General features: G+C 39.8%; 1 protein-coding gene across 15 annotated transcripts in view; it reads right to left on the reverse strand.

The window, feature by feature from the left end:
• Positions 1–23,182, reverse strand: part of TTLL5 (tubulin tyrosine ligase like 5) — a 362,097-nt gene that overhangs the window by 131,689 nt on the left and 207,226 nt on the right. For all 15 annotated transcript variants that reach the window (XM_037832244.1, XM_037832253.1, XM_037832249.1 and 12 more), the window contains one exon: positions 15,008–15,162. In XM_037832244.1, coding sequence (XP_037688172.1) covers positions 15,008–15,162 — 155 coding nt within the window. The remainder of the gene's footprint in view (positions 1–15,007; positions 15,163–23,182) is intronic.

Raw genomic sequence — 23,182 nt, forward strand, 5'->3', positions numbered from 1 at the left:
CTGTGGAGAAGTTCATGAGGTGAGTGACAGAGACTTCCTGCCAACAGGAAACACGAACTCATTTTCCATGTGAAGTGAATCCTCCAGCCCCACTCAAGCCTTCAAATTATGGGCAGCTCTCTTGGCCAACATCTCAAACACAACCTTATGAGAGACCCTGAGTCTGAACCACCTGGCTAATCTGCTCCTCAATTCCTGACCTATAGACTGTTTGAGATAATAAAGGTTTATTGTAATAAGCTGCTAAATTCGGGGTAATCTGTTAGGCAGCACTCAAGAACCAATGCAATAACTTTATAAAAAAATTTAAAAAGAAAAGAAACAATAGCTTTATAGCTACTATCATATCAGAATAGCCTGCTCTCCTACCATGAGAGATTTGGGGTACATTATCATGAAGGTCTGCTGCTGCATTACAATGCATCTCTTCAATAAAAACTTATGAAAAAGGTTCCCAACTATTCTGTATCGAGAATCTTTACAGACGTGTGAAGTTTGATCAGCATGTAAAATGTATTTTGATTACACTTTTTAATACCATATTACAGCAGTGTCTGTCCAATGGAATACAGAGGTGGGTAGATCTTGTGGAATGGTGTATATGACAGTACATTTGCTAGATGTAAGGATGTGTTTATTGGAATATGAAGGAACTTTTCCCCATGGGTATATTAGAATCGAGTCAAGGAAGTCAGTGGTTCTACTCAAACAGCCACATAGTCCTGAAGGATGGCCAAGTGAGCAGTGTAACTATGGACACTTTAACAGACACTGGAAGGCTGCTGTACTTTAATACAGATTCCACCAAGTGGAATCCACTGGTTTGAGTATTGTTTTAATCTCTTCAAATGTGCTAATCAAAGTTCTAGTATGTGAAAATGTGTTTGCAAGCACAAAAACGAAGACAACTGCTGCTAGAGCAAGTTTTTGACTAGCTTAGTTTTATGGGACCTAACCAGAGGAGGATGAAGCTCAGACCTTAAAGATGGCAAGCCACATCTCTGACATTGAGTTGTGGTTCTGGTTAAAGGAGAAAGACTTGACCTGATCCAACTATATTCTTTTGGTTCCAAAGAAGGGAGTTAGCTAAAGATCTCCCTAGGTGGAAGGTTGGTTTGTGATCATGGACGTAGGTATTTTAATTCATTCACTACACATTAAATTAGGGGTTACTATGTGCATTAAGAGATAGTGATATAAAGAAGTGTAAGATAATGTCTTGACCCCAAAGAAGGAGGAAGAGGAAAGCCCAGACAACCTAATTACAGTACAATGTAAATGCTACAACTACAGGCAAATATGCCATCTCTGTAAGGATGGTAGTAGAAGGTGCATAGAGTTAAGAGTTGGAATAGAGCTGAATCCAGGACAAAAAGAGTTTGTTAATATGAACAGGGAAAGCAAGAGAAAGTGGAAACATTAGCTATAAAGACACAAAAATGTTAAAATAAAAAATCTCTAACTTCTTCATTTGACATTAATTAAAAGGGCAGGTAATGGGATCAAATCTCCTTAGCAAGGCTTACCAGGCACTTTACTAACTCACCCTCAACCACACCCCTACTTGCACGCAATGCTCCTGCAACATGTTCATCCATGCCTCCCTGCCTTTGCACAATTCTCTGCTATCTTCTCCTAGAAAAATATAGTAATTCAACCTCTGTAAAGTCTACCTTGCTCTTCCTCTGATATACTTTGTTCTTCTGGGTCCCAATATGCCTTTTATTGGCATTTTTTAAAGTATTGTGACTATTTCTTCATAGCGACTATTTCTTACCCACTGGACTAACCCCAAGGCAGTGAGTGTATCATGCTGGTCTCTGTACTTCTAGGGCCTGGCAATATCACATTAATTCAATGCTTGTTGAATGAACAAACAGATGGGTAAATGAACCTTGCTCTATCTAGGGTAGCCCTATGCTCCACCTGAAGAAAGGAAACTAGAATAAATGACCCTTTGAGGAATTAGGAGTGATCAAAGGGGTACTTCACTGAACAGAGAATTAGAAGCCCTGGGTTCTACTCTTTATCGTTAGATAGATGTGAGAATTTGCACAATCCACTTAACTTCTCTGGGTCCCAAGTTTTTACAACTGTAAAACCAGGGGCGGGTAGATAACAAGGAAATGTTTACAATAATTCCCATTTACTGAGCACTTACTCTGGGGCAGGTAGTGTTCAAATGCTTTTCTTATGTCACTTAATTTCATTTGCTTCTTAGGACATCCCTAGAAAGTAGACATTTTATCCTCATTTTAAAGATAAGAATATTAGGTTCAAAGAACTTCCCTAGGCTAAATAGCTACTAAGTGGCTAAAAAAAACAGGCATCCAAATTGGTCTGCCTCTAAAATACCTGCTCTCAAGCACTAGGTCATAACATAGAAATGTGAGAGTTTAGATATTTTAAAATAGAAGAATTTAGACCTTTTCAAGCCATATGATAGTACTAAAAATGGCAGTGGTTATTTATCTTATTTTCCACTGAGAAGAGGATGCCTTAAGGTGATGGGGACTGAAAGAGAGGAGCGTGGAGATGCATGAATGTTGAAAGGGGGAGCAGCCTTTCTCAGTGAAAGCCCAGAGCTCAGAGAAGGGAAGAAAATGTAGGATAAGATGAAATGGAATGGGATCACTGGGGGGATGCCCGGCAGAAAATCAAGGACAGGGAGTGGAAAACAGAAAGTGAACCCGAGGTGTGCTGATGAAGTCACCAGGCTTGGCTGCGGGAGAATGATGGAGCCCAGCATTCTTGAGTAGGAGGAAGCAAAGGAGACTTCTCTCCTGGGTAGAGCTACAGGAGGCAGGTGGCCATGCTGACGAGAGGGTTTACCAGGATGAAAATTCTGCCCCAGATGGGGAAATGGGACAATCTTGCTTCTTGAAGAACTGAGGGGGTTAAAAGAGAGAGCTCAGCCTGGGCCTGAGGGGAGAAAAAGGGGGAGACTAGTAAAGAAAACAATAACCCCAAAGGTCTGAAAGGAGGAGCCTGCAGACTGAAAGAGAAGTGATGACAGGGAGTGCCTGGAATGGACCGTTTAATGCTTTAAACCTGTGCCAAGATAACTGAGTAATGTGAGACTGAACTTGTGATTTACCTAAATTCTGGGCAGGACCAGTCTGTATACCATCATGAGCAGAAACCAACATTACTATTTTATAGTGATAGGTATTATTAATACTGAAAATACCTAAGCATGTATAATACTTTATATTTCACAAAGCATGTTCACATATATGATGTCATCGAACTCCCATGACAACCCAGGCAATAGCACTTTCCACATGGCAAAATTAGGCTAAAGTTTTGTCAAATGATTTGCCACTACTCAGGAAGTAATTGGTGGGCCTAGGACTGGTACTGAGGTCTTCACATACCTGGTCCAGGGTTCTTTGTGTAGGGATAAAAAACTTACATCTCAAGAGAAAAAGAACAAAGGCATACAAAGATAATTAACTATACAAGCATGCACTAAAAAAAAAGAGTGAAGTTCAGAGAAAGGAGCAATTTTGGGGACAGTTGGAAAAGGCCTGAGGTAACTATAGACCTGATGGGAGAAAAAGATTACCAAGCAAGAAAGCAGAGAAAGCACATAGGGTGAGCTTTAGACCAGTAATCTACCTGCCCAGTCCTCCCTCCACCCCCCAGCATAGCAGTTGCAAGTTCAGTCATTTAACAAATATCTACTGGTAACATGCTAAATGCTGAGGATCCGATGGTAAACAAGATCTATCCTCAAAGAAGTTACTCCAAGACCAAAAGTATCAGGGTTGCTTGCTGGGGTGGCATCTGTTCTTTTGGAAAAAAAGGGAGAAACCCTGTATTCTCCGACTGATGCCCCAATTGATCACAGACATGTGAACCTCCAGGTTTTCAAAACATACTACTTTTCCAAAACAGAAGACTCTGTTTGCTGCTTCTTTGGCTGGTGATCAGAAAGGGATAGGGCTAAAAAGGAAATGTGGAGCATTGAAGTGGCTATTTCACAACAGAGTCATAGTAAAAAGAAAAAGAAAGAGGGTTGTGTTTAGCTCCTTACTCCACAATTTTATATTTACCCTCCCAACAGCCAAGCTCCACTGTGTATACTATGCACATATAGTAAAGAAAAAATGTGACATGGGAACACAGTGAGAGAGTCTGCAAAGTGCTGAAACAGCATACCTGGCAGCTGCTAAAACGAAACTTCAAAGATTTGGAGTCTTTGAAAGGCCATCAAGCAGGACCCCACCCACTCCCCCAGCTAACCACAGCTTCCCTGGGAGCTGGTACACGTAACCACTTCCGCATGTTTGGCTCTGTTCCCTAGGGCTACAGCAGCTCTTTAAACCACGTCAGAACTGCCAGCCAGGCAGGTGGGGAGTGGGGAGTGTTAGTGTAGGGACTAAAGACTTCTCCTCCTACATCTAGCCATGGACTTTCTCAGAAAATAAAATAACTCTGGGATCTATTTTAAAAGCCATTTCCTCCCAGTCAGCCTAGCTGATTGGTTAGACACTAGTAATACAGAAGCCACAAATTAGTTCAAGAACAGCATCTGTGGTAAATCTGCAGATCTAAACAAAAGAGGCCCAAGATCTACAGAATACCCTAAGAGGATAATCAAGACAATGCCTTTCTTAGAAACTCATGCCTTTCTATTTTTTAATTCATTGACCAAATTTGGGCCTTTATCACATCTGGGTCAATCACCCAGTCCTGCACTGTCCAACATGGAAGCCATTGGCCACATGTGCCTCTTGAGAGCTGAAATGTGGCTCAATTTTTAAGTTTATTTACTTTTAATTAACAAATTTAAATAGCCACTTATGGCTCATGATTACCATATTGGACAGCACTGATCCAGTCACCCACTCACCAAACACTTACTGAGCCCTTTGAGCAGGACACTATAGGGATATAAAGATGCGCAAGACTCTGTCTGTGCCCTCAAAAAGCGTACAATTTAATAAGACAAATAAGACAAGTACACAAACAACCACAACATAAAGAAGGAGAGTGATAAGCATCATAACGAGGTAAATAAAGGATATTAGGACCTGGAAGAGGGAGATGGTGGCCTGACATTATGCATCCTCCCATCCTAACCACTCAGGTAGCAGATGCCAGTAAGGCTATCTGCTGAAGATTAGCGGGGAGAGAGGAACTACTACAAAGAAGGCCAAAAAGCTGAACATCACAGAAAAACATATTTAGCAAACACCACAACTTACTAGTTAATCAAATGAAGGCTGGGAGTAAATACAGCGCTGTCCTACACAGGTCTATCAAAGATGGTGGATGCCCTTCCTCTCTCATGCATCTTCTGGGAATGGCTCTTAAGACTCCTGTGGGTAGGGTGGGGTGGAAAGGAGGAATGAGAAAAGAAAGGCTTTCTGCCTTTTCTTTGTTTTCCACACCCTGTATCTACCTCCCCAGACTGGGAAGAGCCTCTTGCTTGCAGGGCACTTATGATTTTGGATAACTAGAAAGAACTGGATGGGGTCCAAAGGAGAAGCAACAAGGACTTGGTGACTTGGGATAGTAGTGCTGGTGGTGGTGTCAAGAAGGGGCTGGGGGTGGGATGAATTCTAAGCTCAATGGAGACGAAGCAGGGCTTTTTTCCTAGTGTTCGGTTCATTAGGATAGGAAGGGCAATAGAGATCCATTCTCCAGAAATTAATATTATGCACTTAGCTAGAGCTTCCTTTGAATTATATCTCTTAGGAGTCCAATGGATTAGGAGTGGAAGGATGAGAAACCCTAATGACATCTGCTTGGGAAAGCAGAGGAGGATGAACAGGCTTGTTCAATTTGAGCTGACCCCTCTAGGAGAAAAACATTTGCACATGTGGAGATATAGGTGAAGGAGGAGGATATCCATTCATTCATTCATTCCTTTATTTCATATTTGCTATTTATTTTCAAGTGCCTACTGTTTACCAAGGCATTGGAATATGAGAGTGAATAATAAAACTTACATTCTGGGGGTGGATGTAATAAAGTAAACAGTAAACAAATAGGATAAATGCTCAAGAATGGTATATGCAAGGATATAGAGACGGGAAAATACACTGGGCTTATTTTTGATCCATTGAGTTTGGATGGAACTGAATTTGTAAAGAAGAATAAAGCTTGGGACATACATTGGGGGCAGATGCAGGTGTCCACTTTGAAAATCAGGCCATTTCTTTGTGGTTGTTTTTGTAAAGAACAAAGGTCTTTTCTTTCTTAAAAATTTTGTTTTAATGATCAAAGTTGATATAGTATTAATACAGATAATCTTTAGAATAAATACAACACATTAGAAAGACTTAAGATTTGAGAGGTAGAAGCCCAGAAGAGCCACATTCCCAAGCTGTGTTCTCCAATTTATCTTATCAGGAATAAAACCAAAATTTTGTTTTCTTCATCTCTGATTTTTTCTATAATTTCTCATTTGGTTATGAAATTGGAGGAAAGAAGGAAGTATGATTAATGATACTTCTTAATCCCCCAACATCAACTTCTGGACTTCCAGTTATGTGAACCAAAAAAGAATCTCTTTTACATTTAAGCCCACTTGATTTTTGTACCATTTCTGAACTGTGAATGTGTCAACCATATGCCCTTTTTTAGTCACTCACTTTGATTTTACATGCAAAAAATAAATAAGCATACAGGACCATATTCTCTAGATTGCCTGGCTGAAAAGTTAACTCCTTAGAGAGCAAAAGCATGGATTACACGTCTTTTATCATCTCATAGATCCTAGCATACTTGGGTCACGCATAAAGTAAATGTGCAGTTATCTCCAGATGATTAATATAAGCCTCTTTGCCTATCCAAGCCCCATCTACCCTTCCTTATTCAGCTCCCCCCCTTTCTTTTCCATGAAATTTTCACCAGTTTCTCCAGCCCACAGTGATCAATTTCCTCTCTGCACTCTTACCACTTAGGGTGTATTCTTCTTATTCAACAATTGAGCACAGAATGCTTTATCAGTATTAATATACTAATAAATATATCAGCAACTTACATGATTGTTAATTTTCCTCCTTGAGGACAGGGACCATGGCTAATACCTCCTTCAGAGCTCAGCCCAGAACTCTGCACTTAGGAGATATTCCCGTAAACACGTTAACTTTTTTTGTTGTTGACATTGTTATAACAACTACCAGATGAAGCCATTTCCAAGCTGGAATAATACTTATTACCAGTTTCACCTTCTCTCTTTTTCAAATACTTCAGTCTACTAAATAATTTGGTGAAGAAGGTAACAAAAGTCTCTTTTTTGGAGTTTGTACTACAAATGCCAGTGTGGGTTCAAGCAGCTAGCAAGATCTTTGAGAGCACTGAAAAATATAGGCAGTCTCTTTCATCTACTCAATTTACCTCAGCACAAGCCAATTTCAGAAGAACATAATTTGATTTCCTCTGGCTTTTATGTACATCCCATTTATTAACTGCCTTTATATAGTTTTCTTACCTGCTGGGTCAGAAAGCCTGCTTTTCTCATCCAAACCCTTCTGGATTGTAATCACATTACTGAGCTGCACCCATATTTCATTCTCATCGCAGAAAAACAGTAAAACTTATTTTAAGAACCAGATCAAACATGGTATTGATTATTGACTTTGAAGTCAAATTAATACATGTCTTAGCCTGATGATTCATGAAAGCCACGAATCATCTCTTTACTGCCTCTGAGGCATAAAAATGGTCCATTTAGGACAAGAGTTCTGTTACTTCTGATGAACACCCAGGACTGCTATCGGATGTGGCACTTTGACCCTCTGAGCTCTCATATACTGCTTCCCCTGCACCTCCAGCCTTGCTCACATCTCCCAAAGAACACTTGGCATATTTAAATGTCCTTTTATGTGTACCTTCTCCTAGTTATCTTTAGGAACATTTTAATGATTTGTAGTCACTATTTTAATATATGGATACTTATTTCACAATAAAAGTAAATAATGCAATCTATAGTATCATGATTTAGTATGACTGTTTTCCCTGTTATGATACTGTATGACACTGAAATTGGGTGATGGCTAGTTTTATCTAAACTAGGTGCTAAACTAAGTAGTGTAGCAATACTATATCCCAAGTAAGTCCAATTTTAAGTTCCTCTCTTTTTTTGGAAAGGGAACTCAATGTTATCAAGAATCTACACCAAACTTTGTTCCTCAAAGTGGCTGCATGGAAGAGAGGCATTTACTCCTTTTTATATGCTATAAATCTATTGTATTCTTTTATTGAAATAAATGTTAGGACTTTTTAAAAAGCATTGATTGCACACACATGCTCATAGAAAAGCTATTTCACAATAGGCAAAAGGTGGAAACAGCCCAAATGTCCAATGACAGATGAATGGATAAACAAAATGTGGAATACACATACAATGGAATATTCAGCCATAAAAAGGAATGAAGGACAATGTGGATGAACCTCAAAAACATGTTAAGTGAAAGAAGCCAGACTCAAAAGGTCACATGTCATATGACTCCATTTATATTTTATATCCAGAATAGGTAAATCCATCAAGACAGAAAGCAGATTGGTGGATGCCGGGGGCTTGGGAGAAAGGAACAACTGCTTAATGGGTACAGGGTTTTCTTTTGGGGTGATGAAAATGTTTTAGAACTAAACAGAGGTGGTGGTTGTACAATGCTTTGGCTGTACTAAATGTTACTAAATGGTTCATTGTAAAATGGTTAATTTTATGTTCCATGAACTTCACATCAATTTTTTTAAAAACTAAAAAAAAAAGCATTGATTTCTTGGTTGTACTTGGTCAGTAAAATGCTGAGAATCTTTTAGCAGACAGAAAGGCAGGAGAGTGAGATGAAATTTTTAATTAAAGGTCCAGGGAAGCCAGCTGGTCTTCTTTCTAAATTCTTTGCGTCAACATTAAGCTTTAAAAATGGATCATAGATGTTTCTCTACAGGAGTCAGAAAGAAATACACGTGTTTCCTCATCACTGTGCTTCTTTCCAAACTCTTTCAAGGCTAATAAAGCAGAGTCAGTGGAGGGATAGAAGCTGATAGAAAAACCATGTGAGAAATAAAATGATATGGATTAGGCAACTCTGGAATAATTTCCTAATTCTAGGAAACGAGTTCTCACTCAACCTAGTACATGGAGTGTTTTCATTCAAGCATTGTAAAACCAAAATAATCATCTATTTTGGATAGACATTAAAATTACAAAGTGAAGATTTAAATACAATAGGGTATTACCTCTAACAATGACAGTTTGTGTGTGTTTTAATTCTAAAGAAATGAAAGGAGATATATCTGCAATACTTGGTGGAGAAGGTAGTGGAAGAGGCAAACTAAACTGGAAAAACGCTACACTGGCCAAACACAAAGCAATCTACATTTTATTTTGGCTTGCAGCTAAGAAAAGATCCACCTCTTTCATTCTTGATACCAGGCCCCAAGTACCCAAAACCCACTTTGCCTAGGCTCTGGTATAAGGTCCATTATCTTTCACACAGTTCCTTAGCTTACCAAAATTCCTTGCAATAAGCAAAAGCCCAGTCATTCTGGCTTTGGTACAAACACCTACAGCACTCGGTTCTCTTGGTAAATGACGGACTGTAGAATCTGTCACAGAGCTTGACCTGACACAGGGTATGGCCCTTGAGAGGTTATGTGTCTGGCTGGGTAAGAAAAGCAGCAGAGGGATTTCAGATAGAAGTACAGGCCTTTACCATTTGTGTGTTGGAGAAACATTTATTCAAGTGAAAGCAAAATTCATGAAGAGGAAGGTCAGGTAAATTTTAGTTTATGGTTAAGAAGGAAAGGTAATAGGAGTGAAATATCACTTCTTTAAAACTTTGAACATGGAAGTTATATATACTTTTTTAACTTTAAGGCCCCCCCGACTCCCCTCCCAAAGTGGTTTCTTTTTCTGATTATGCTGTTTGGCTAGAGAGTATTGTTTATATAACAGGATAAAGTACAAAATTATAAGCTCCAAACTCCTCCAGAGTAAAGCCCTCCCAAAAGTTAGACCCCCCAGGAGAGACGGAAAATATGAGTGTTTACTGGCTGGAACATCGAGCTGTAACGGAAATTTCAACATTCAGAAGAAGATAGCAGAGAGGAAGGGCCTGCTGAATAGAAAGAAGTCGCCCTTCAACAAAGGGGTCAAAGAAAAGGAAGAGACTTGCTGTCTTGCTCTGATGCCTGCCCATCCTCAGCTGGAAAGGTGGTATCTCTGTTTAACTAAGTTTCAGGAGCACACTGTACATGGGTGATGACCAGTTTTAATCTAAACTACATACCAAACCAAGTAGTGTGGCAATACCAAATCCCAAGCAAGTTCAATTTTATGTTTTTCCCTTTTCTGGAAAGGGAACTAACAGTTACCCAGAGCCTACACCCAAACTAGGCACTAACCTGGCTGTTTTCACGTATACTTAATTTAATCTTAGAACTTAATGAGGTAGGTATCACTATCTTCATTTTTAAACAGACACTGTGGCTCAGGGAAGCTAAGCAATTTGTTCAAAGTCAGATACTTTGGTAAGTAAGAGAGCTGAGAGTCAAACTGAGGTCTGTCTGACTCTAAAAGTCTTATCTCTTTCCACTACACTGTGCCATCTTCTTAACAGGGGTCACTGGCCCATTTCCTATAAAGTTAACAGGCTTTTAAAGAAACAGAAGCATTTAAAGGATTAGGCTCAGAATAATTCCCTTACACAAAAGCAGAAGATAGAAGTACATTTTTTTTTATTCTCACATAAGCTCCAGTCTTTGTGATTAACCTCACCATTTTGGCCACTGAATAATATTTCCAAACTATGGGGCTCTCATTTAAATCCTTTCATACTCTTCTTGATGCTCTTTCTTCTAATTGCTATAAAACTGAGATCTCTGTCATATGCTTGCCAACACCTGTTTCTCCAATTGTTCCATATATGTGTGGCATGCTTCTCCCTGCTAGAGGGTAACTCCTAGTTATCAAAAACCATGTCTCAAAAGCCTTTTAGATGCTACCCAGCACCCGGCACTATGCTGAGCACATGAACCATACAACTTAGACAGTCAATGCTGGGAGACTGGACTATTATGGTTTATTTTCAGCTATGTCCCAGTATCTAAAAATGCCTGGCACATAGAAAATGCACAGGAATATATTTTAAAGAAATTTACAAACTCAGTTTTTCTTAGGACTGATTGAGAAAGAAAGTGTGAGAAGGCAGAGACCTGGATCTCCAGCAGCATTTGTAAGAAACAATCTAAAAGAAGGGAGGGAAGTATTAGCTAAACTCGACTCAGAATCTTTGAAAAACCCATTCCTAAAAATCACAGAGACCAGACTCTATTTATCACTGAAGAGATGCGGGCAGTGGGGGATGACACCTAACGTGGTCCAAGTTTCCAAGATTTGGTGTTCCACCATGCCCCATTCCCCAACAGAAAATTTGAAGTTTTGGCATAAAAATGTTCTCAGGAGAGCGAGGATCGTCCCAGACCAAACAGCCCATGCCCACGAGGTCTTGCCCTATCACAAAAAGTCAGAACAATCACATGGCTGTGATCTTTCTCAACCTCCCCCACCTTTAATATCGAGGAACAGACAAATCCCCAGGTTGCATGTGTGAAAAAGCCAGAGAAGGATAAAAATAATTCAATGACAAATGCTGGAAAAACACACAAAGGGGCAGAAGCCAGACATTCGTGGGATTCCCTGACAGCTCGATCCACAAGGAAGGGCTGGACTGGAAAAAAACAGGGCCTCAGGTTCCTGCCAAGCTGTCTGAGGCCCTGTCCTTACCAAATCATTCCAGGCAGCAGCCAAGACTTTACAGTAACCCTTCCAGGTCTCACAAAGAAAAATGCACTAGGAACCCACCAAGTGCACCTCACTTAGAAAAACCTCCCCCCTGAAGTGGTGCAACTCTATGGAGGACTATAGCAGTAATGAGGAGACGCCTCTGAATATCAACTCTCAACTCCTAATGACTCCCCATGTGCCCAGAAAAAGGATAATTAAAAGGCAGCTTTTAAAAAAATAAGCTAACTCACTGGCTAAAGAAAAGCTTGAATACTCAGGTGTCAGCATCCAGAAACTGAAAATAATCACTTTCAGAAAAAAAAAAGAGGTCATGAACACTTGGTACCTGCATCCTGGAGGCCCGACTGTATGAATTCTAAGCTGGCCTTCCTTAGAGGCACACCTCAGGCTTCTAAACATGTGACTGTATTTGGCCCTGACTACCTTCTCTTCTGGAGAACAGCCTGCAATTAATCTCACTTATTACCTCTGAAAAGTAACAACAGAGGAATGGCTGGCCAAGTCCAACTCCAGAGTGTCTAGGGAGCTGCAAGCTACATGGCCAGGCCTCAGACTGTCTGGGCAAGTCGTGGGCTTTCTGCCTTCCTCTCCCACAACAAAGCTTGAACAGGGACTCCAGACAGACCAAAGGAACCCAGGGATTTGAGGAGCTGGGCTGAGCTCACGCTGACCCAATGGGAGACGACAGCCCTGAGGCTACACTTGGGGTGGTTTCAAAACAGCGGGGGAAGAACAAGGTTGTCTGGTGAAAACTTGTGTGATCCATAAAATTGAGAACAATAGCAACACCACAGGGAAATGAAAAATAACACTGTTTGCAGAATTCTTGTGAGTCACCGGTTTTCATTCCTGTGGCTACCAAGTGACTGAATCCTCTGACATGCAGAGATGAAAAGGATAGCCAGAAATGGGATTCTCTTTACATCTCATTACTGTTTACAGGCCATCCCCTAGTTGAGTGAATTCTCAGTTTATCAGCACTGGAATCCACTGTTGCTATTGTAGAAGTACTAGTAAAAGTACCTTTTATTTACTTAGCACCCACTTCCAGGGAGATCAAAGTGCTTCAAAGACAATCTAAAAGCTCTCAAAACAGACTGGTTTATAGGTAAGTACACTTATCCAATGAAAAGATTAAATGACTAGCTAAGGGTCAACTTAGTGTTGAAACCAGTAATAAAACTCACATCTCTAAGCTACTAATCCCATAGTCATTGAACTTACCCTTACTACTAAGGGAGGAACAACTAGAGACTAAATATCCACAAAACAGTGACTTGCCAGGTCAAAATGCAAATGGGGCATGGTATTGTGCGGAATACCTGTTGGGGGGTCTGGCTGGGGCCTACCTCATAGCCAGGTCTGGAAGGACTCCTGAGAATGCATTTTGGGCTGCTTCGGGGGCGCTGGGGGAGGCAGCTTTGGGAATTCCACATGGAAACAGGACTCCCAAGGTCCTGGCAACCAGAGGTCACCTGAAGGGGAGAGAGAGGCAGAGGAAGGCTTCCCAGGGTTACTCTAGACAATAATGGGACCTGAAAATGGGCCCTTCTACTTGAAGAGGTAAAAAGAGGGCTACTGCGGGCACAGTTAATCCAAAACGGAAAAGACCAGGGAACTCTGGGGTGGGGGCAGCTTTCTGGCTGCAATGGCTCTGAAGTCAATTATATAATGCCTCTATACCACAGCCTAAGGAGCACAGTCTGGCTGGGGAGAAGGCTATTCATGGTGCTGAATTCTAGCTTGGCTCTGACCTGGGCCAATTCCCTCATCTTCTTGGGTCTTAGCACTAACGGGTGCTACCTATTGCTTCTACAAGTATAAAAACTGCTAAAACTTTACTGTTCCAAAATGGTGTCATTTTGACAGTATGTCTCCATATATGGAAAATAGCTATAGCTGGTTACACAGGTAATATATCCAGATTGCAATAAAAACGTTTTCCACGGAAACAAGGTTCTGATTTTATGATGAGTCCATGGAAAAAAAAAAGATCTGTGGCATAAACAGAATTTCCTTTTTATAACCTACATCTTAGGCATACAGTTATCCTGTAGATTAAAAGGTAAATCACCAAACAACAGATTTCTCCTATGAAGAGAATGGTGTGGGAAATGTCCTATTGTAAAAACTCCTCCCTCTTGGTCTTCAAGTCTTCTCACTTCTCAGCTGAGATGATTCTTTTCACCCCTGATTACAGTGATTGCTGGTAAGAAAGACATTCTACTAAACAAAGCATGATGTAATGTGCTTATATTTATGTTGCTTCCTGGGCCGAGTTTCTGCTTCTCAAATTAGTTCCTTAAGTAATAATTCTAACACCAACAGATACTTTTACAACAATTAGGTATTTCCTCCATGCCCAAGTCTTTAATCACCTCTTGCAACCTCAGGGCAAGGCAGCATATTAAGAGCTACTGGGCAGAGGCTGCTGCAAGGGCTGGCATGGGGGTGGTGGCTCTGTGGAACACCTGTTGTAGAGCTTCTTTATTTGGAGGGGGCAATATCTCAGCTGGTTGGAATATTTCATCCTAACAGTCACTGACTCAGGGATTGATTCAATTTAACCCATCTTTAATGGCCACTAAAGCAAGATGTATTGGGAATCCATTTCTTACATTTTTTTATACAGGGGGACTTAACATATGGACAAAGACCAAAATTCAATACAGTGGTTTCTTTTTTAATTCACAAGTTGCTTATTTCATGGCCAGAATCTACTTGGATTTTAACCTGTCACTTCTCTCAACTACACAAAGGTTATTTCCTTCCCACTTTCCAAATAAACATGTTCCGGGAGGCTGTTTGGGTTTAATTATGTAACCAAGATGAAAATATTAAAAAAAAAAATACGTCCAAAGAATCCAAAGTTACTGAAACACTTACGTAGTACAAGGCATAAAAAAGAACTGGGAGATGAGGAGAAAACATCAAAAAGTACAAGAAAATGTTGAACATAGGCAAGGATTAAACACACTATAAATTCTTGCTCTTTTACCCAGACATAAATTTAATTAACTGCATCAGAAATTTCTTTTTCATTTGATCTGCCAGAAAACTGCCTCACAAGTAAAATAAAGCCTTCTTACTCAAGTGCCAGAGGATTTGGACAGGTAGGGAAGAGGCGTCTGCCTTACTGGTGTCTCCGTACAGAACTCAAGGTAGGAATAATGGCTTGCTTATGGCATAGGCCATCCCTGTGTGAGCCAAACACTAGCTCCATGGTCCTTCACTTACCTGCTTCCAGGAGGGCTGGAGTGGCTCTCGGAAGCTTGAGGGTCTGACTGTGTTGACCATGTCGGGCCACTAGGACTGATGACAGGCCGAAGGGTGGGGGGAGTAGAAGCACTGCTTCTGCTTATGACACCACTCGCCAAATTCAAATTTGTTACCTAGAAATGAAGTGAGGGAAATAACCTGATTTACCAGAGTTTTGAAAAAGTATTAAAAACATATGTGTAAAAACAGGATTGAGTAAAATCCAACAGATGCTGACTCATATGACCTGAAATAGTGGCTAAAACAAAGGCACTCATTAAAGGATGGTTTCTTTGCACATCAAGAGCAGAAATGAGGGTGGTTAGTGTCGGCATAAGTTAACAGGTATTTATTCTGTTCCTATGTGCATGGCTAGGTGCTGTGAAATACAAAGATGAATAACAAAAATGGCAAGAAGTTACTGAGTACTTACTCTGTGCCAGGCAAAAGTCTAAGAAACTGGATAAACTGCTTAGCCTTTCTGGCCCTCACTTCCTCATCTGAAACTCTAAATGCTCAATAAATTTTAGTTATTAATAAGTTATTAGTATATACATAGAATTCACTGATTTGGAAAGAAAAGATGGACAGTCAATAGAAAATTGGGAACTGACTTCAATATACTTACAAAGAAGGAATAGACTACCCATTAAACATTTAAAACTTGTCATTTCTACTGGCAATAAAAGAAAGGCAAGTTACAAGATACCTTTTTAGTGTGTCACATTGGTATAAAACAATAAAAAAGATACTACCCAATAATGAGAAGGGGTGAGATTGGATAGGTACTTACTTACACTATTTGTGTGACTATAAATTGGTAATCTTACAGAAGTCAATTTGGCAATAATTATTAAAGACATTAAAATATCCATACATTTTATGCTATAATCTAACTTTCAGGAACTACACTAAAAAACAACTGCAGAAGATTAATGATAGTTACAATTATAAAAGCAATTAATATTTATTAGAACTCCTTATGAGCCAAGCTTTGTGTAAATGAGTCAAGCTCACTTGAATCAACACAATTCTACTGATAAATACTACTATAATCCACATTTTACAAAGAAGGAAACTTGGGCCTAGGAGAAAATTAAGTTATTATGAGAAATACAGAAGTGAGGGAGGTAAGCTTAAAATCTGGAATCAGAAAAGGACAACTGTGAGAAGCATTTCAGAAAAGAAGATGCACAGAGGATGCTGAAAAGAAGGAAGAAGCAAAGCTGAATGCAGGGTTTTGAGCCTGAGATACCAAAGAATGGTGACTAAGTCTTAGGACAGGAGATTTAAGTTCCAAGAAAAGTGTTTTCCCATAAAATGTCCCAAGTATCTAATACCTGACATTTACAAATGGAAGAACTGCAGATTTAAAGAAGATAAATATCTGGAAATTCTAAAAGAAAAAAGTTATTTTTAGCAACAGTATATAGGGTTTCATTCCTAGTTACAGAATTCAATACATGGAAACAGTTCAGGACTGTATCTTCACTCCAAAATACTCAAACTACTTTTATTGGAAAGAAAGAGCAGTTTTCCATAGGTCAGGAGCAACCTCTGGCATCTCTCAAGGCTGGGGTATGGGGCAGTCTGGCTGCACCCTCCAGTGTGCACCCTGTCTTTAGAAGACTCAAGAACAAACCTGGCTTATCATTTCTGTCCCCTTCTGCTACCACCAGGAGAAGACAGGGCATACCCTCACTAAAGGATGGGGAAGACAGAGCAGCAGATTACGGTAGTGCCTATCTATTTTCTGGCCCCCAGAGCTCCTTTGAAGTGTCTTGTTGTTCTTTCCATACCCTACAGGCAACATAAATCGGTCCACAGACAATGAAACAGACCTCTGTAGGACTGAATCACTGCTGCCCACACAACTGAACCTTATTCTTTCCTGCACTGATCTTTGGCCTTAAACATTAGGCCTTTCAAATTAGACATCATCTTGCAGCTTGTAAAAATACTACACAGTGAGAAAGTTCTTTATGATAACTAACAGCTTCTCCAATTACTGCCTTCATCAGTTGTGCCAAAAACTTTATAATAAAGGAGGCTTATTAATACCTTTTAGTGTAACAGCAATAAAATAGACAAAATGTACACAGTTTACCATTTTAATATAATCTGTATATTGGAGATTAGGAATGGGAATGAGAAGAGGTATCTTCTATTTTTCGACAAGGCTGCTCCTAAGAGAAACAGTACTTTCATTGTAATAGTTAACACCGGCCGAATGCTCACTCTACATCACGTACTAAATGTCCTTGCATTATCTCATTAACTACTGAGTGATCCCTTTGAAGTAGGTACTATTATTACCCCCATTTAACAAAAGAGGAAACTGAAGTCTAGAAAGAGTGAACACCTAGACAAAAGTCACACAACTAGTAAGTGGCAGTGCCAAGATTAGAATAGAGTGTTTGACTCCAAAGTGTTGTGGCATATATTTTCCAAATAATATGGTTTAACATTTGAGTCCTTACAGTAGTAATATCAGGTACTCTGCTTTTTTTTTTTTTTTAAATTCAGTTTTACTGAGATATGTTCACATACCATACAATCATCCATGGTGTACAATCAACTGTTCACAGTACTGTCATATAGTTGTGTGTTCATCACCCTAATCCATTTTTCAACAATTCCCCTACACCAGAGGCACTCTGGGTTTTACATCCCCCTTACTCCATACTCCATTTCACAGATGAAGAAACTAAGGTCCATAGAATTGAAGGTAGGTAATTTGCTCAAAGTCACAGAATAGTAGAACTAGTATTTTTGTTTTGAAATCCATTTCCTGATTTTGAAACTAGTAGGAAAACAAACCTGGTTACCTTTAATTATTAGAGATTTTAGAAAATGCAACCAGATACAGTAATCAAATTCTAAAAAGAGTAATTATATAAGGACTGATTATTCAAAATTATACTAGCTTTTCCTTCTTTCCCTTAAATCTTATTTCCTGATTCTTACTCTTCACCAGAGGATATTAAAGAAGCAAAGCAAAGAAAACCCATCCTCAATCAGTTTTGTTCCTCAGGAGGCATAGTAAAAGGTGGCCATGACCATGAAAAAAATTTTGGACTATTAACAGATTTTGGTTATTCGTGTAACATCCACTCCTTATGGATAAACCAAGTATTGACAGCCATTGTGATTTCCTTCTACATAAAAGCAAAGCATCATTGTTAATTTATTCTGAGAAACAGCAAGCATCCACCAATTAAATGAAGGGCTACATACGGAATGAAAAAGACTTCTGAAGCTTCTCACCATTCTTTCCAAAGGACTGCTGCTAAAAAAATAACCTTTCTCTATTAGATGATAACAATCTGTCCTCTATTTTGAACATTCTATTCTTCCCTCTGAAGCACATATTCCACCTCATCCTCCCTTTCCCCACCCCCCACCCTCTCTTTCTAGGGCATACATTGCTAATCAGTGATTCAATAAGTTGGGACTGACTTGCTATGGCCTCAGAATCTTTTTACACAGATTCCAGGCCAGCCAATCAGAAGTGACAGGGAGTTGAACCCATTTTCCACCCCTGCTCTGGAGCAGTGTTCTTTCCCAGATCTGCTGAGTCTTAAGTGTACAGATTTACCCTGGGCTAAGGTTTGGTTCAATCAAATTAGCACCAGATTAAATGAAGCAAGAAAGCCTCTGGTCCTTTCTTTCAGCTTCCCTTCTTTTCCATGATAGGCAGAAGGAGTTCCTGAACCACAACAGACTCAACCACCAATTTTGGCCCCAGAACCACCTTGTCCCACCCAGGGGAGACCAAAGGGCAGAGCAAATCTCCTGGCATTGAATGAGACCTTAATGAACTATACAAGCCAATAAGGGTCCACACCTGCAGGTATCCTCCCTAAAAGGCAAGAGGGGTGATGAACATGGCTGTCACCAGGCTGCATCTCCTTCTCTGTCTACATTTCTCTGGGTAAAACACCAAAAACAGTTTTGATCAGATGATGAGAAAGTGACAAATGGCACTTTATGTACAGTACCTATTTTGCTACAATAATCAACATTTCACTGCCAAAGGATTTTAAACAAGGGCAGGCTTACAGCACATAAAGACATAGCACCACTCGCAAATCACTGGCTTATCATTTTAGTAAGTGGTATTAGGCTGTTATGGTAGAGGTCATGCCCATTGGGTCATAACTAGAGTTTATGCTACTACATCTAGGTTGGCCACCTCACAAACTCATGCCATTGGTCACAAAGTAGCCTAGAAAACAAGGGATAGTTTAACAAAAACCTATTTAATTATTGGAACTGTAACTCAAAGAACATTTCCTACCAATAATGGTTATCAGCATTTAAATGCAGAAGGAAAATACACATTAAAAGAAAAAAACTTATACTTCCATGTTGGGCCTTTAAAATGTTCTACCATAATTTTTATGCAAATATGATACCTTTCAGACATCACTACAATAACAGTAATAACAAAATGATATTAACACTAAAATAGCTAAATGTAACAATTTGTACCAAGCATTGTTCTAAGTACATTATATATATTAACTCATTTAATCTTCAAAAAGAAAAAACCAGATAGGTATAACTCTTGCCTTCATTTTATAGACGGGAAACTGTGATTTAAAGGTAAAATGACTTGCTCAAGAGCATAAAATTGTTACATGTGGTGATTAAACCCCTAGTCTAAATGAGGCAAAATCGCCCAGTCTTGTTTCAGCCACTATGTTATTCCCACTACCTTGTGTCATTAAGTCCTGCAACTCAAAATGTGGTCATTGAACCAACAGCAGCAGCAGCATCTTGGAGCTTGTCAAAAATGCAGAATCTCAGCCAGTCCCAGACCAAGTGAACCAAAGTGTGCATTTAACAAGATCCATGGGCAGTTTACTTGAATCTTAAAGTTTAAGAAACGCTTGTTATCAGGCTGGTAGAAAAGGAGAGGAAAGAAGAAGAAAGAGGAAACATTCAATTCTGCTCTTCCACAGAGCTTAGAGAGTCTTAAGAAAAACAGGAGAAATGCGTTTGATAAGGTTCAGAGCAAGATGTACAACAACAAAGGGAAAGGAGTAGGGAAAATAACATCAGGAACTTGAAGATTTTATTATTCCTGATGTTGTTCAGATGTTCAGACATTAAAATGAGTAATCATTAAATGTGCCAAGGACACAAAAGTTGGTAAAACAGTTTAGAACAAGCTTCAAAAACTTCCAAGTCAATTTGTTATGCTGCCATGAGAATTACTAGTTATTTAAGAATACAAGACATTTAGGCCTAAAAGCAATCAGTTATTGCATTTTCCTCCACCCCTGCCTTCCTCTAGCAGGTTAAGCCAAGTGAATGATTGCCTGTGGGAAATCTGGTCCCGGGATCCTACCACCACCTAAGCTTGGTGCCTGTTCGGCAGATGTTCCAGCCTTTGCTTTCCTCCTCCTTCTATCACTCTGCTCCCACTTTCCTGGAGGTGCTTATCCAGATGCTCCATTCCCCTTCCCTTCCCCATGTCCATTGCCACGGTGACCTCAGTGCATTTTTTCTTTTACTACCAAAACATTGTTTATTTTAGAGCCAGCCTTCCTAATAAGGCAGGTGAGCAAATATCTGAATGTGTGGGGTAGGGACACATTGCATGCATTCCATCTAGACAGGTGTTTAAATTACAGCGGGAATAAATACAGGTGATGGATTGAAATGGGGTAGAGAAACACAGAGAGGGAGGCCAATTTCCGGCGGCTGTGCCTGCCCAAATGTTACTGCTTGTTACTGCCGTTTGCTAAAAGTAGTGCTGCTGCCAGTGCTATAATTAAAATATGATGGTATTGCCCTGATGGATTCCCAGAATATACCCATAACCCACCCAGATACATAACCTTGTGGTATCCAAAAAGGGCCCAGGGACAGGTCTAATTAGATCACTGTTGCTGTAGTTGGCCTGTTCTAGAAATACTACAGAACTGAATGCTCAAAAGAAGTCCGAACAAAAAGTAAATGAATAATGGGGGCTCGGGGGCATATGGGATGCTTTGGGTGTTCTTTTTTTTTTTTTTTTTTTTTGGGTGTTCTTTTTTACTTTTATTTTTATTCTTATTCTTATGAGTAATGAAAATGTTCAAAAATTGACTGTGGTGATGAATGCGTAACTATATGATGATATTATGAACAACTGTACACTGTAGATGACTGTATGGTATATGAATATATCTCATTAAGATTGCACAAAAAAAAACAGAAGTCCAAATCTCAAAGATAATCCAATAAATATTTACTGCATTGTCTTCTATAGGAAAGGCCTTGGGTAAAATCTTCTATAGGAAAGGCCTTGGGTAAAGTCTCAAGGGTATATACAATTTAAAAGGTCACCCCTGCCCTTAAGCCATCAAGGAATTTATAATCCAGTAATGAGACAAAACATCTAAACAAATAGCAACAGTTAAGGCCTCCAGAATGTTGTAAGTGCCGCAATGAAAATGTCAGTAAAATTCTAAGGCAGCATCTGAGCTGGGCCTAAAAGGATAGGTAAGAGGATGGGATGGGTTTCTGTGCTGGAAAGAAAAAAACCTAAGTAAAAATGCAGAGACAGACAAGTAGGAAGAAAGAGAAAGAGCAAGTAGTGTAATATGGCTGAAGCTCAGGGCAATAAAAGATAGGAATAGACAGAAAAAAAGCTTGGGAGGTCCTTGAGTGCCAGACTAATGATTCTGACCTTGATGTAGTAGACAACATTAGCTTGTTGAAGGGTTCTGAGCAGAGCAGTGCTATATCAGAATTGTGGTTCAGGTATGTAAGTCCAGTACTGTTTTGGGGGATGGTTGAAAAGGGCTAATAAGGAGAGTTCAGATCAGTTGCAATGTGAACAAAAGTCAGGGGAGAGGTAATAAGGCTGAGATGTAGTATATGCTGATGGTGGTCTCTCCTCACTTACCTCCTAAGCCAAGGAGGAGAGCTGGGTACTGGAGCTGGAGAATAGGGTTTGTAATTTCATGATTAAAAAAAAAACTCTTGAGCTCATGTTCATGTTTTTTTTTAGATCTGCCCTCTTTTGGATTGCATGTGCCATGCAGCTGGTAAGGCCAAATGGAGCTGCTTGCCATTGAAGAAAGGAAAGTCTAAGGGTGGGCACCCAAGGCCTCCTTTGTTCCAGGGCCTTATAGGAAACATACTTCTTAGATTTATCTTTTCATGCCTCCCTTTAACAGTAAAATAGTTTGAGGTTCAAGACAGGGGATAGGCCTGGAGGTAGGTCTGATGAACTAAAGAAGATACTGGATCAAACATTGTCTAGCCCAAGTCACCAAATCTAGGGATACCACTCAGGAGTTAAGAGCCAAACGGGATGCTTGTACCTGGAGGATCCTTTCTGAGCCTCTTCACCTGAAACTCAAGGTAGTGATTATGTAATCCTGGATTCCAGCCACAGTTCTCTCTGGATTCATCTTTAACAACCACATCTGCAGTAATCTTCTACCTCCACAATGGAACAACAAAACCAAACAAATGGGCATTTAAATAGGGTCTGGTTTTGGTGGCTATTTGGCTATAACACAGGGTAATGAAAAAAAATAAGATGCGTGCCTCCAGTGTGAGCCCTCGAGTCTTCCACCAGCTCATTAACCAGCATTTCCCTCTGTGCAGACATGTTCTCTCCTACATGCCATGGCAGTGCTTAAGGAGAAGATACTCTCCTCTCACAGCAGAGTACAGAATTCCATGTTTCTATATGCAAAGTCTGTCTACAAATGTCATGGTAAAAACCATCCTCTCACTGAGAGTTGCAGATTTTCACATGACTTTCACTTTTCTTAACACAGTAATAATCATTCATTGCTGCTTGAGAAAAACCCAACCAGCAAATACACATGCAGCTATGCCAGATGGATTTATCTGCATTACCCCCAACCTGGGAACAGAAAAATCTAAAGCTTATTCAGTGTTCAATCACTGCCTAGAAAGGTCCTTCAAACTACTCAGCACAGCAGGAACCTGAAATCTTGATGCTACAACCTTGGGCTTTACTTCCCAATGTCAAATTTATTTTTCTTCTACCTCAGTGGTAAACCTGAAGAAGTTCCATGTCATGTTTTGTATTGTATAATTGTAGGTTTACTTGCTTATCTTCCCCCACAAATTACAAGTTCCTTGAGGGCATGGACTCTATTTTATTCACTGTTGTATCCC

This window comes from Choloepus didactylus, chromosome 4 (genome assembly GCF_015220235.1).
Source record: "Choloepus didactylus isolate mChoDid1 chromosome 4, mChoDid1.pri, whole genome shotgun sequence".
In the NCBI taxonomy this organism is placed as follows: Eukaryota; Metazoa; Chordata; class Mammalia; order Pilosa; family Megalonychidae; genus Choloepus; species Choloepus didactylus.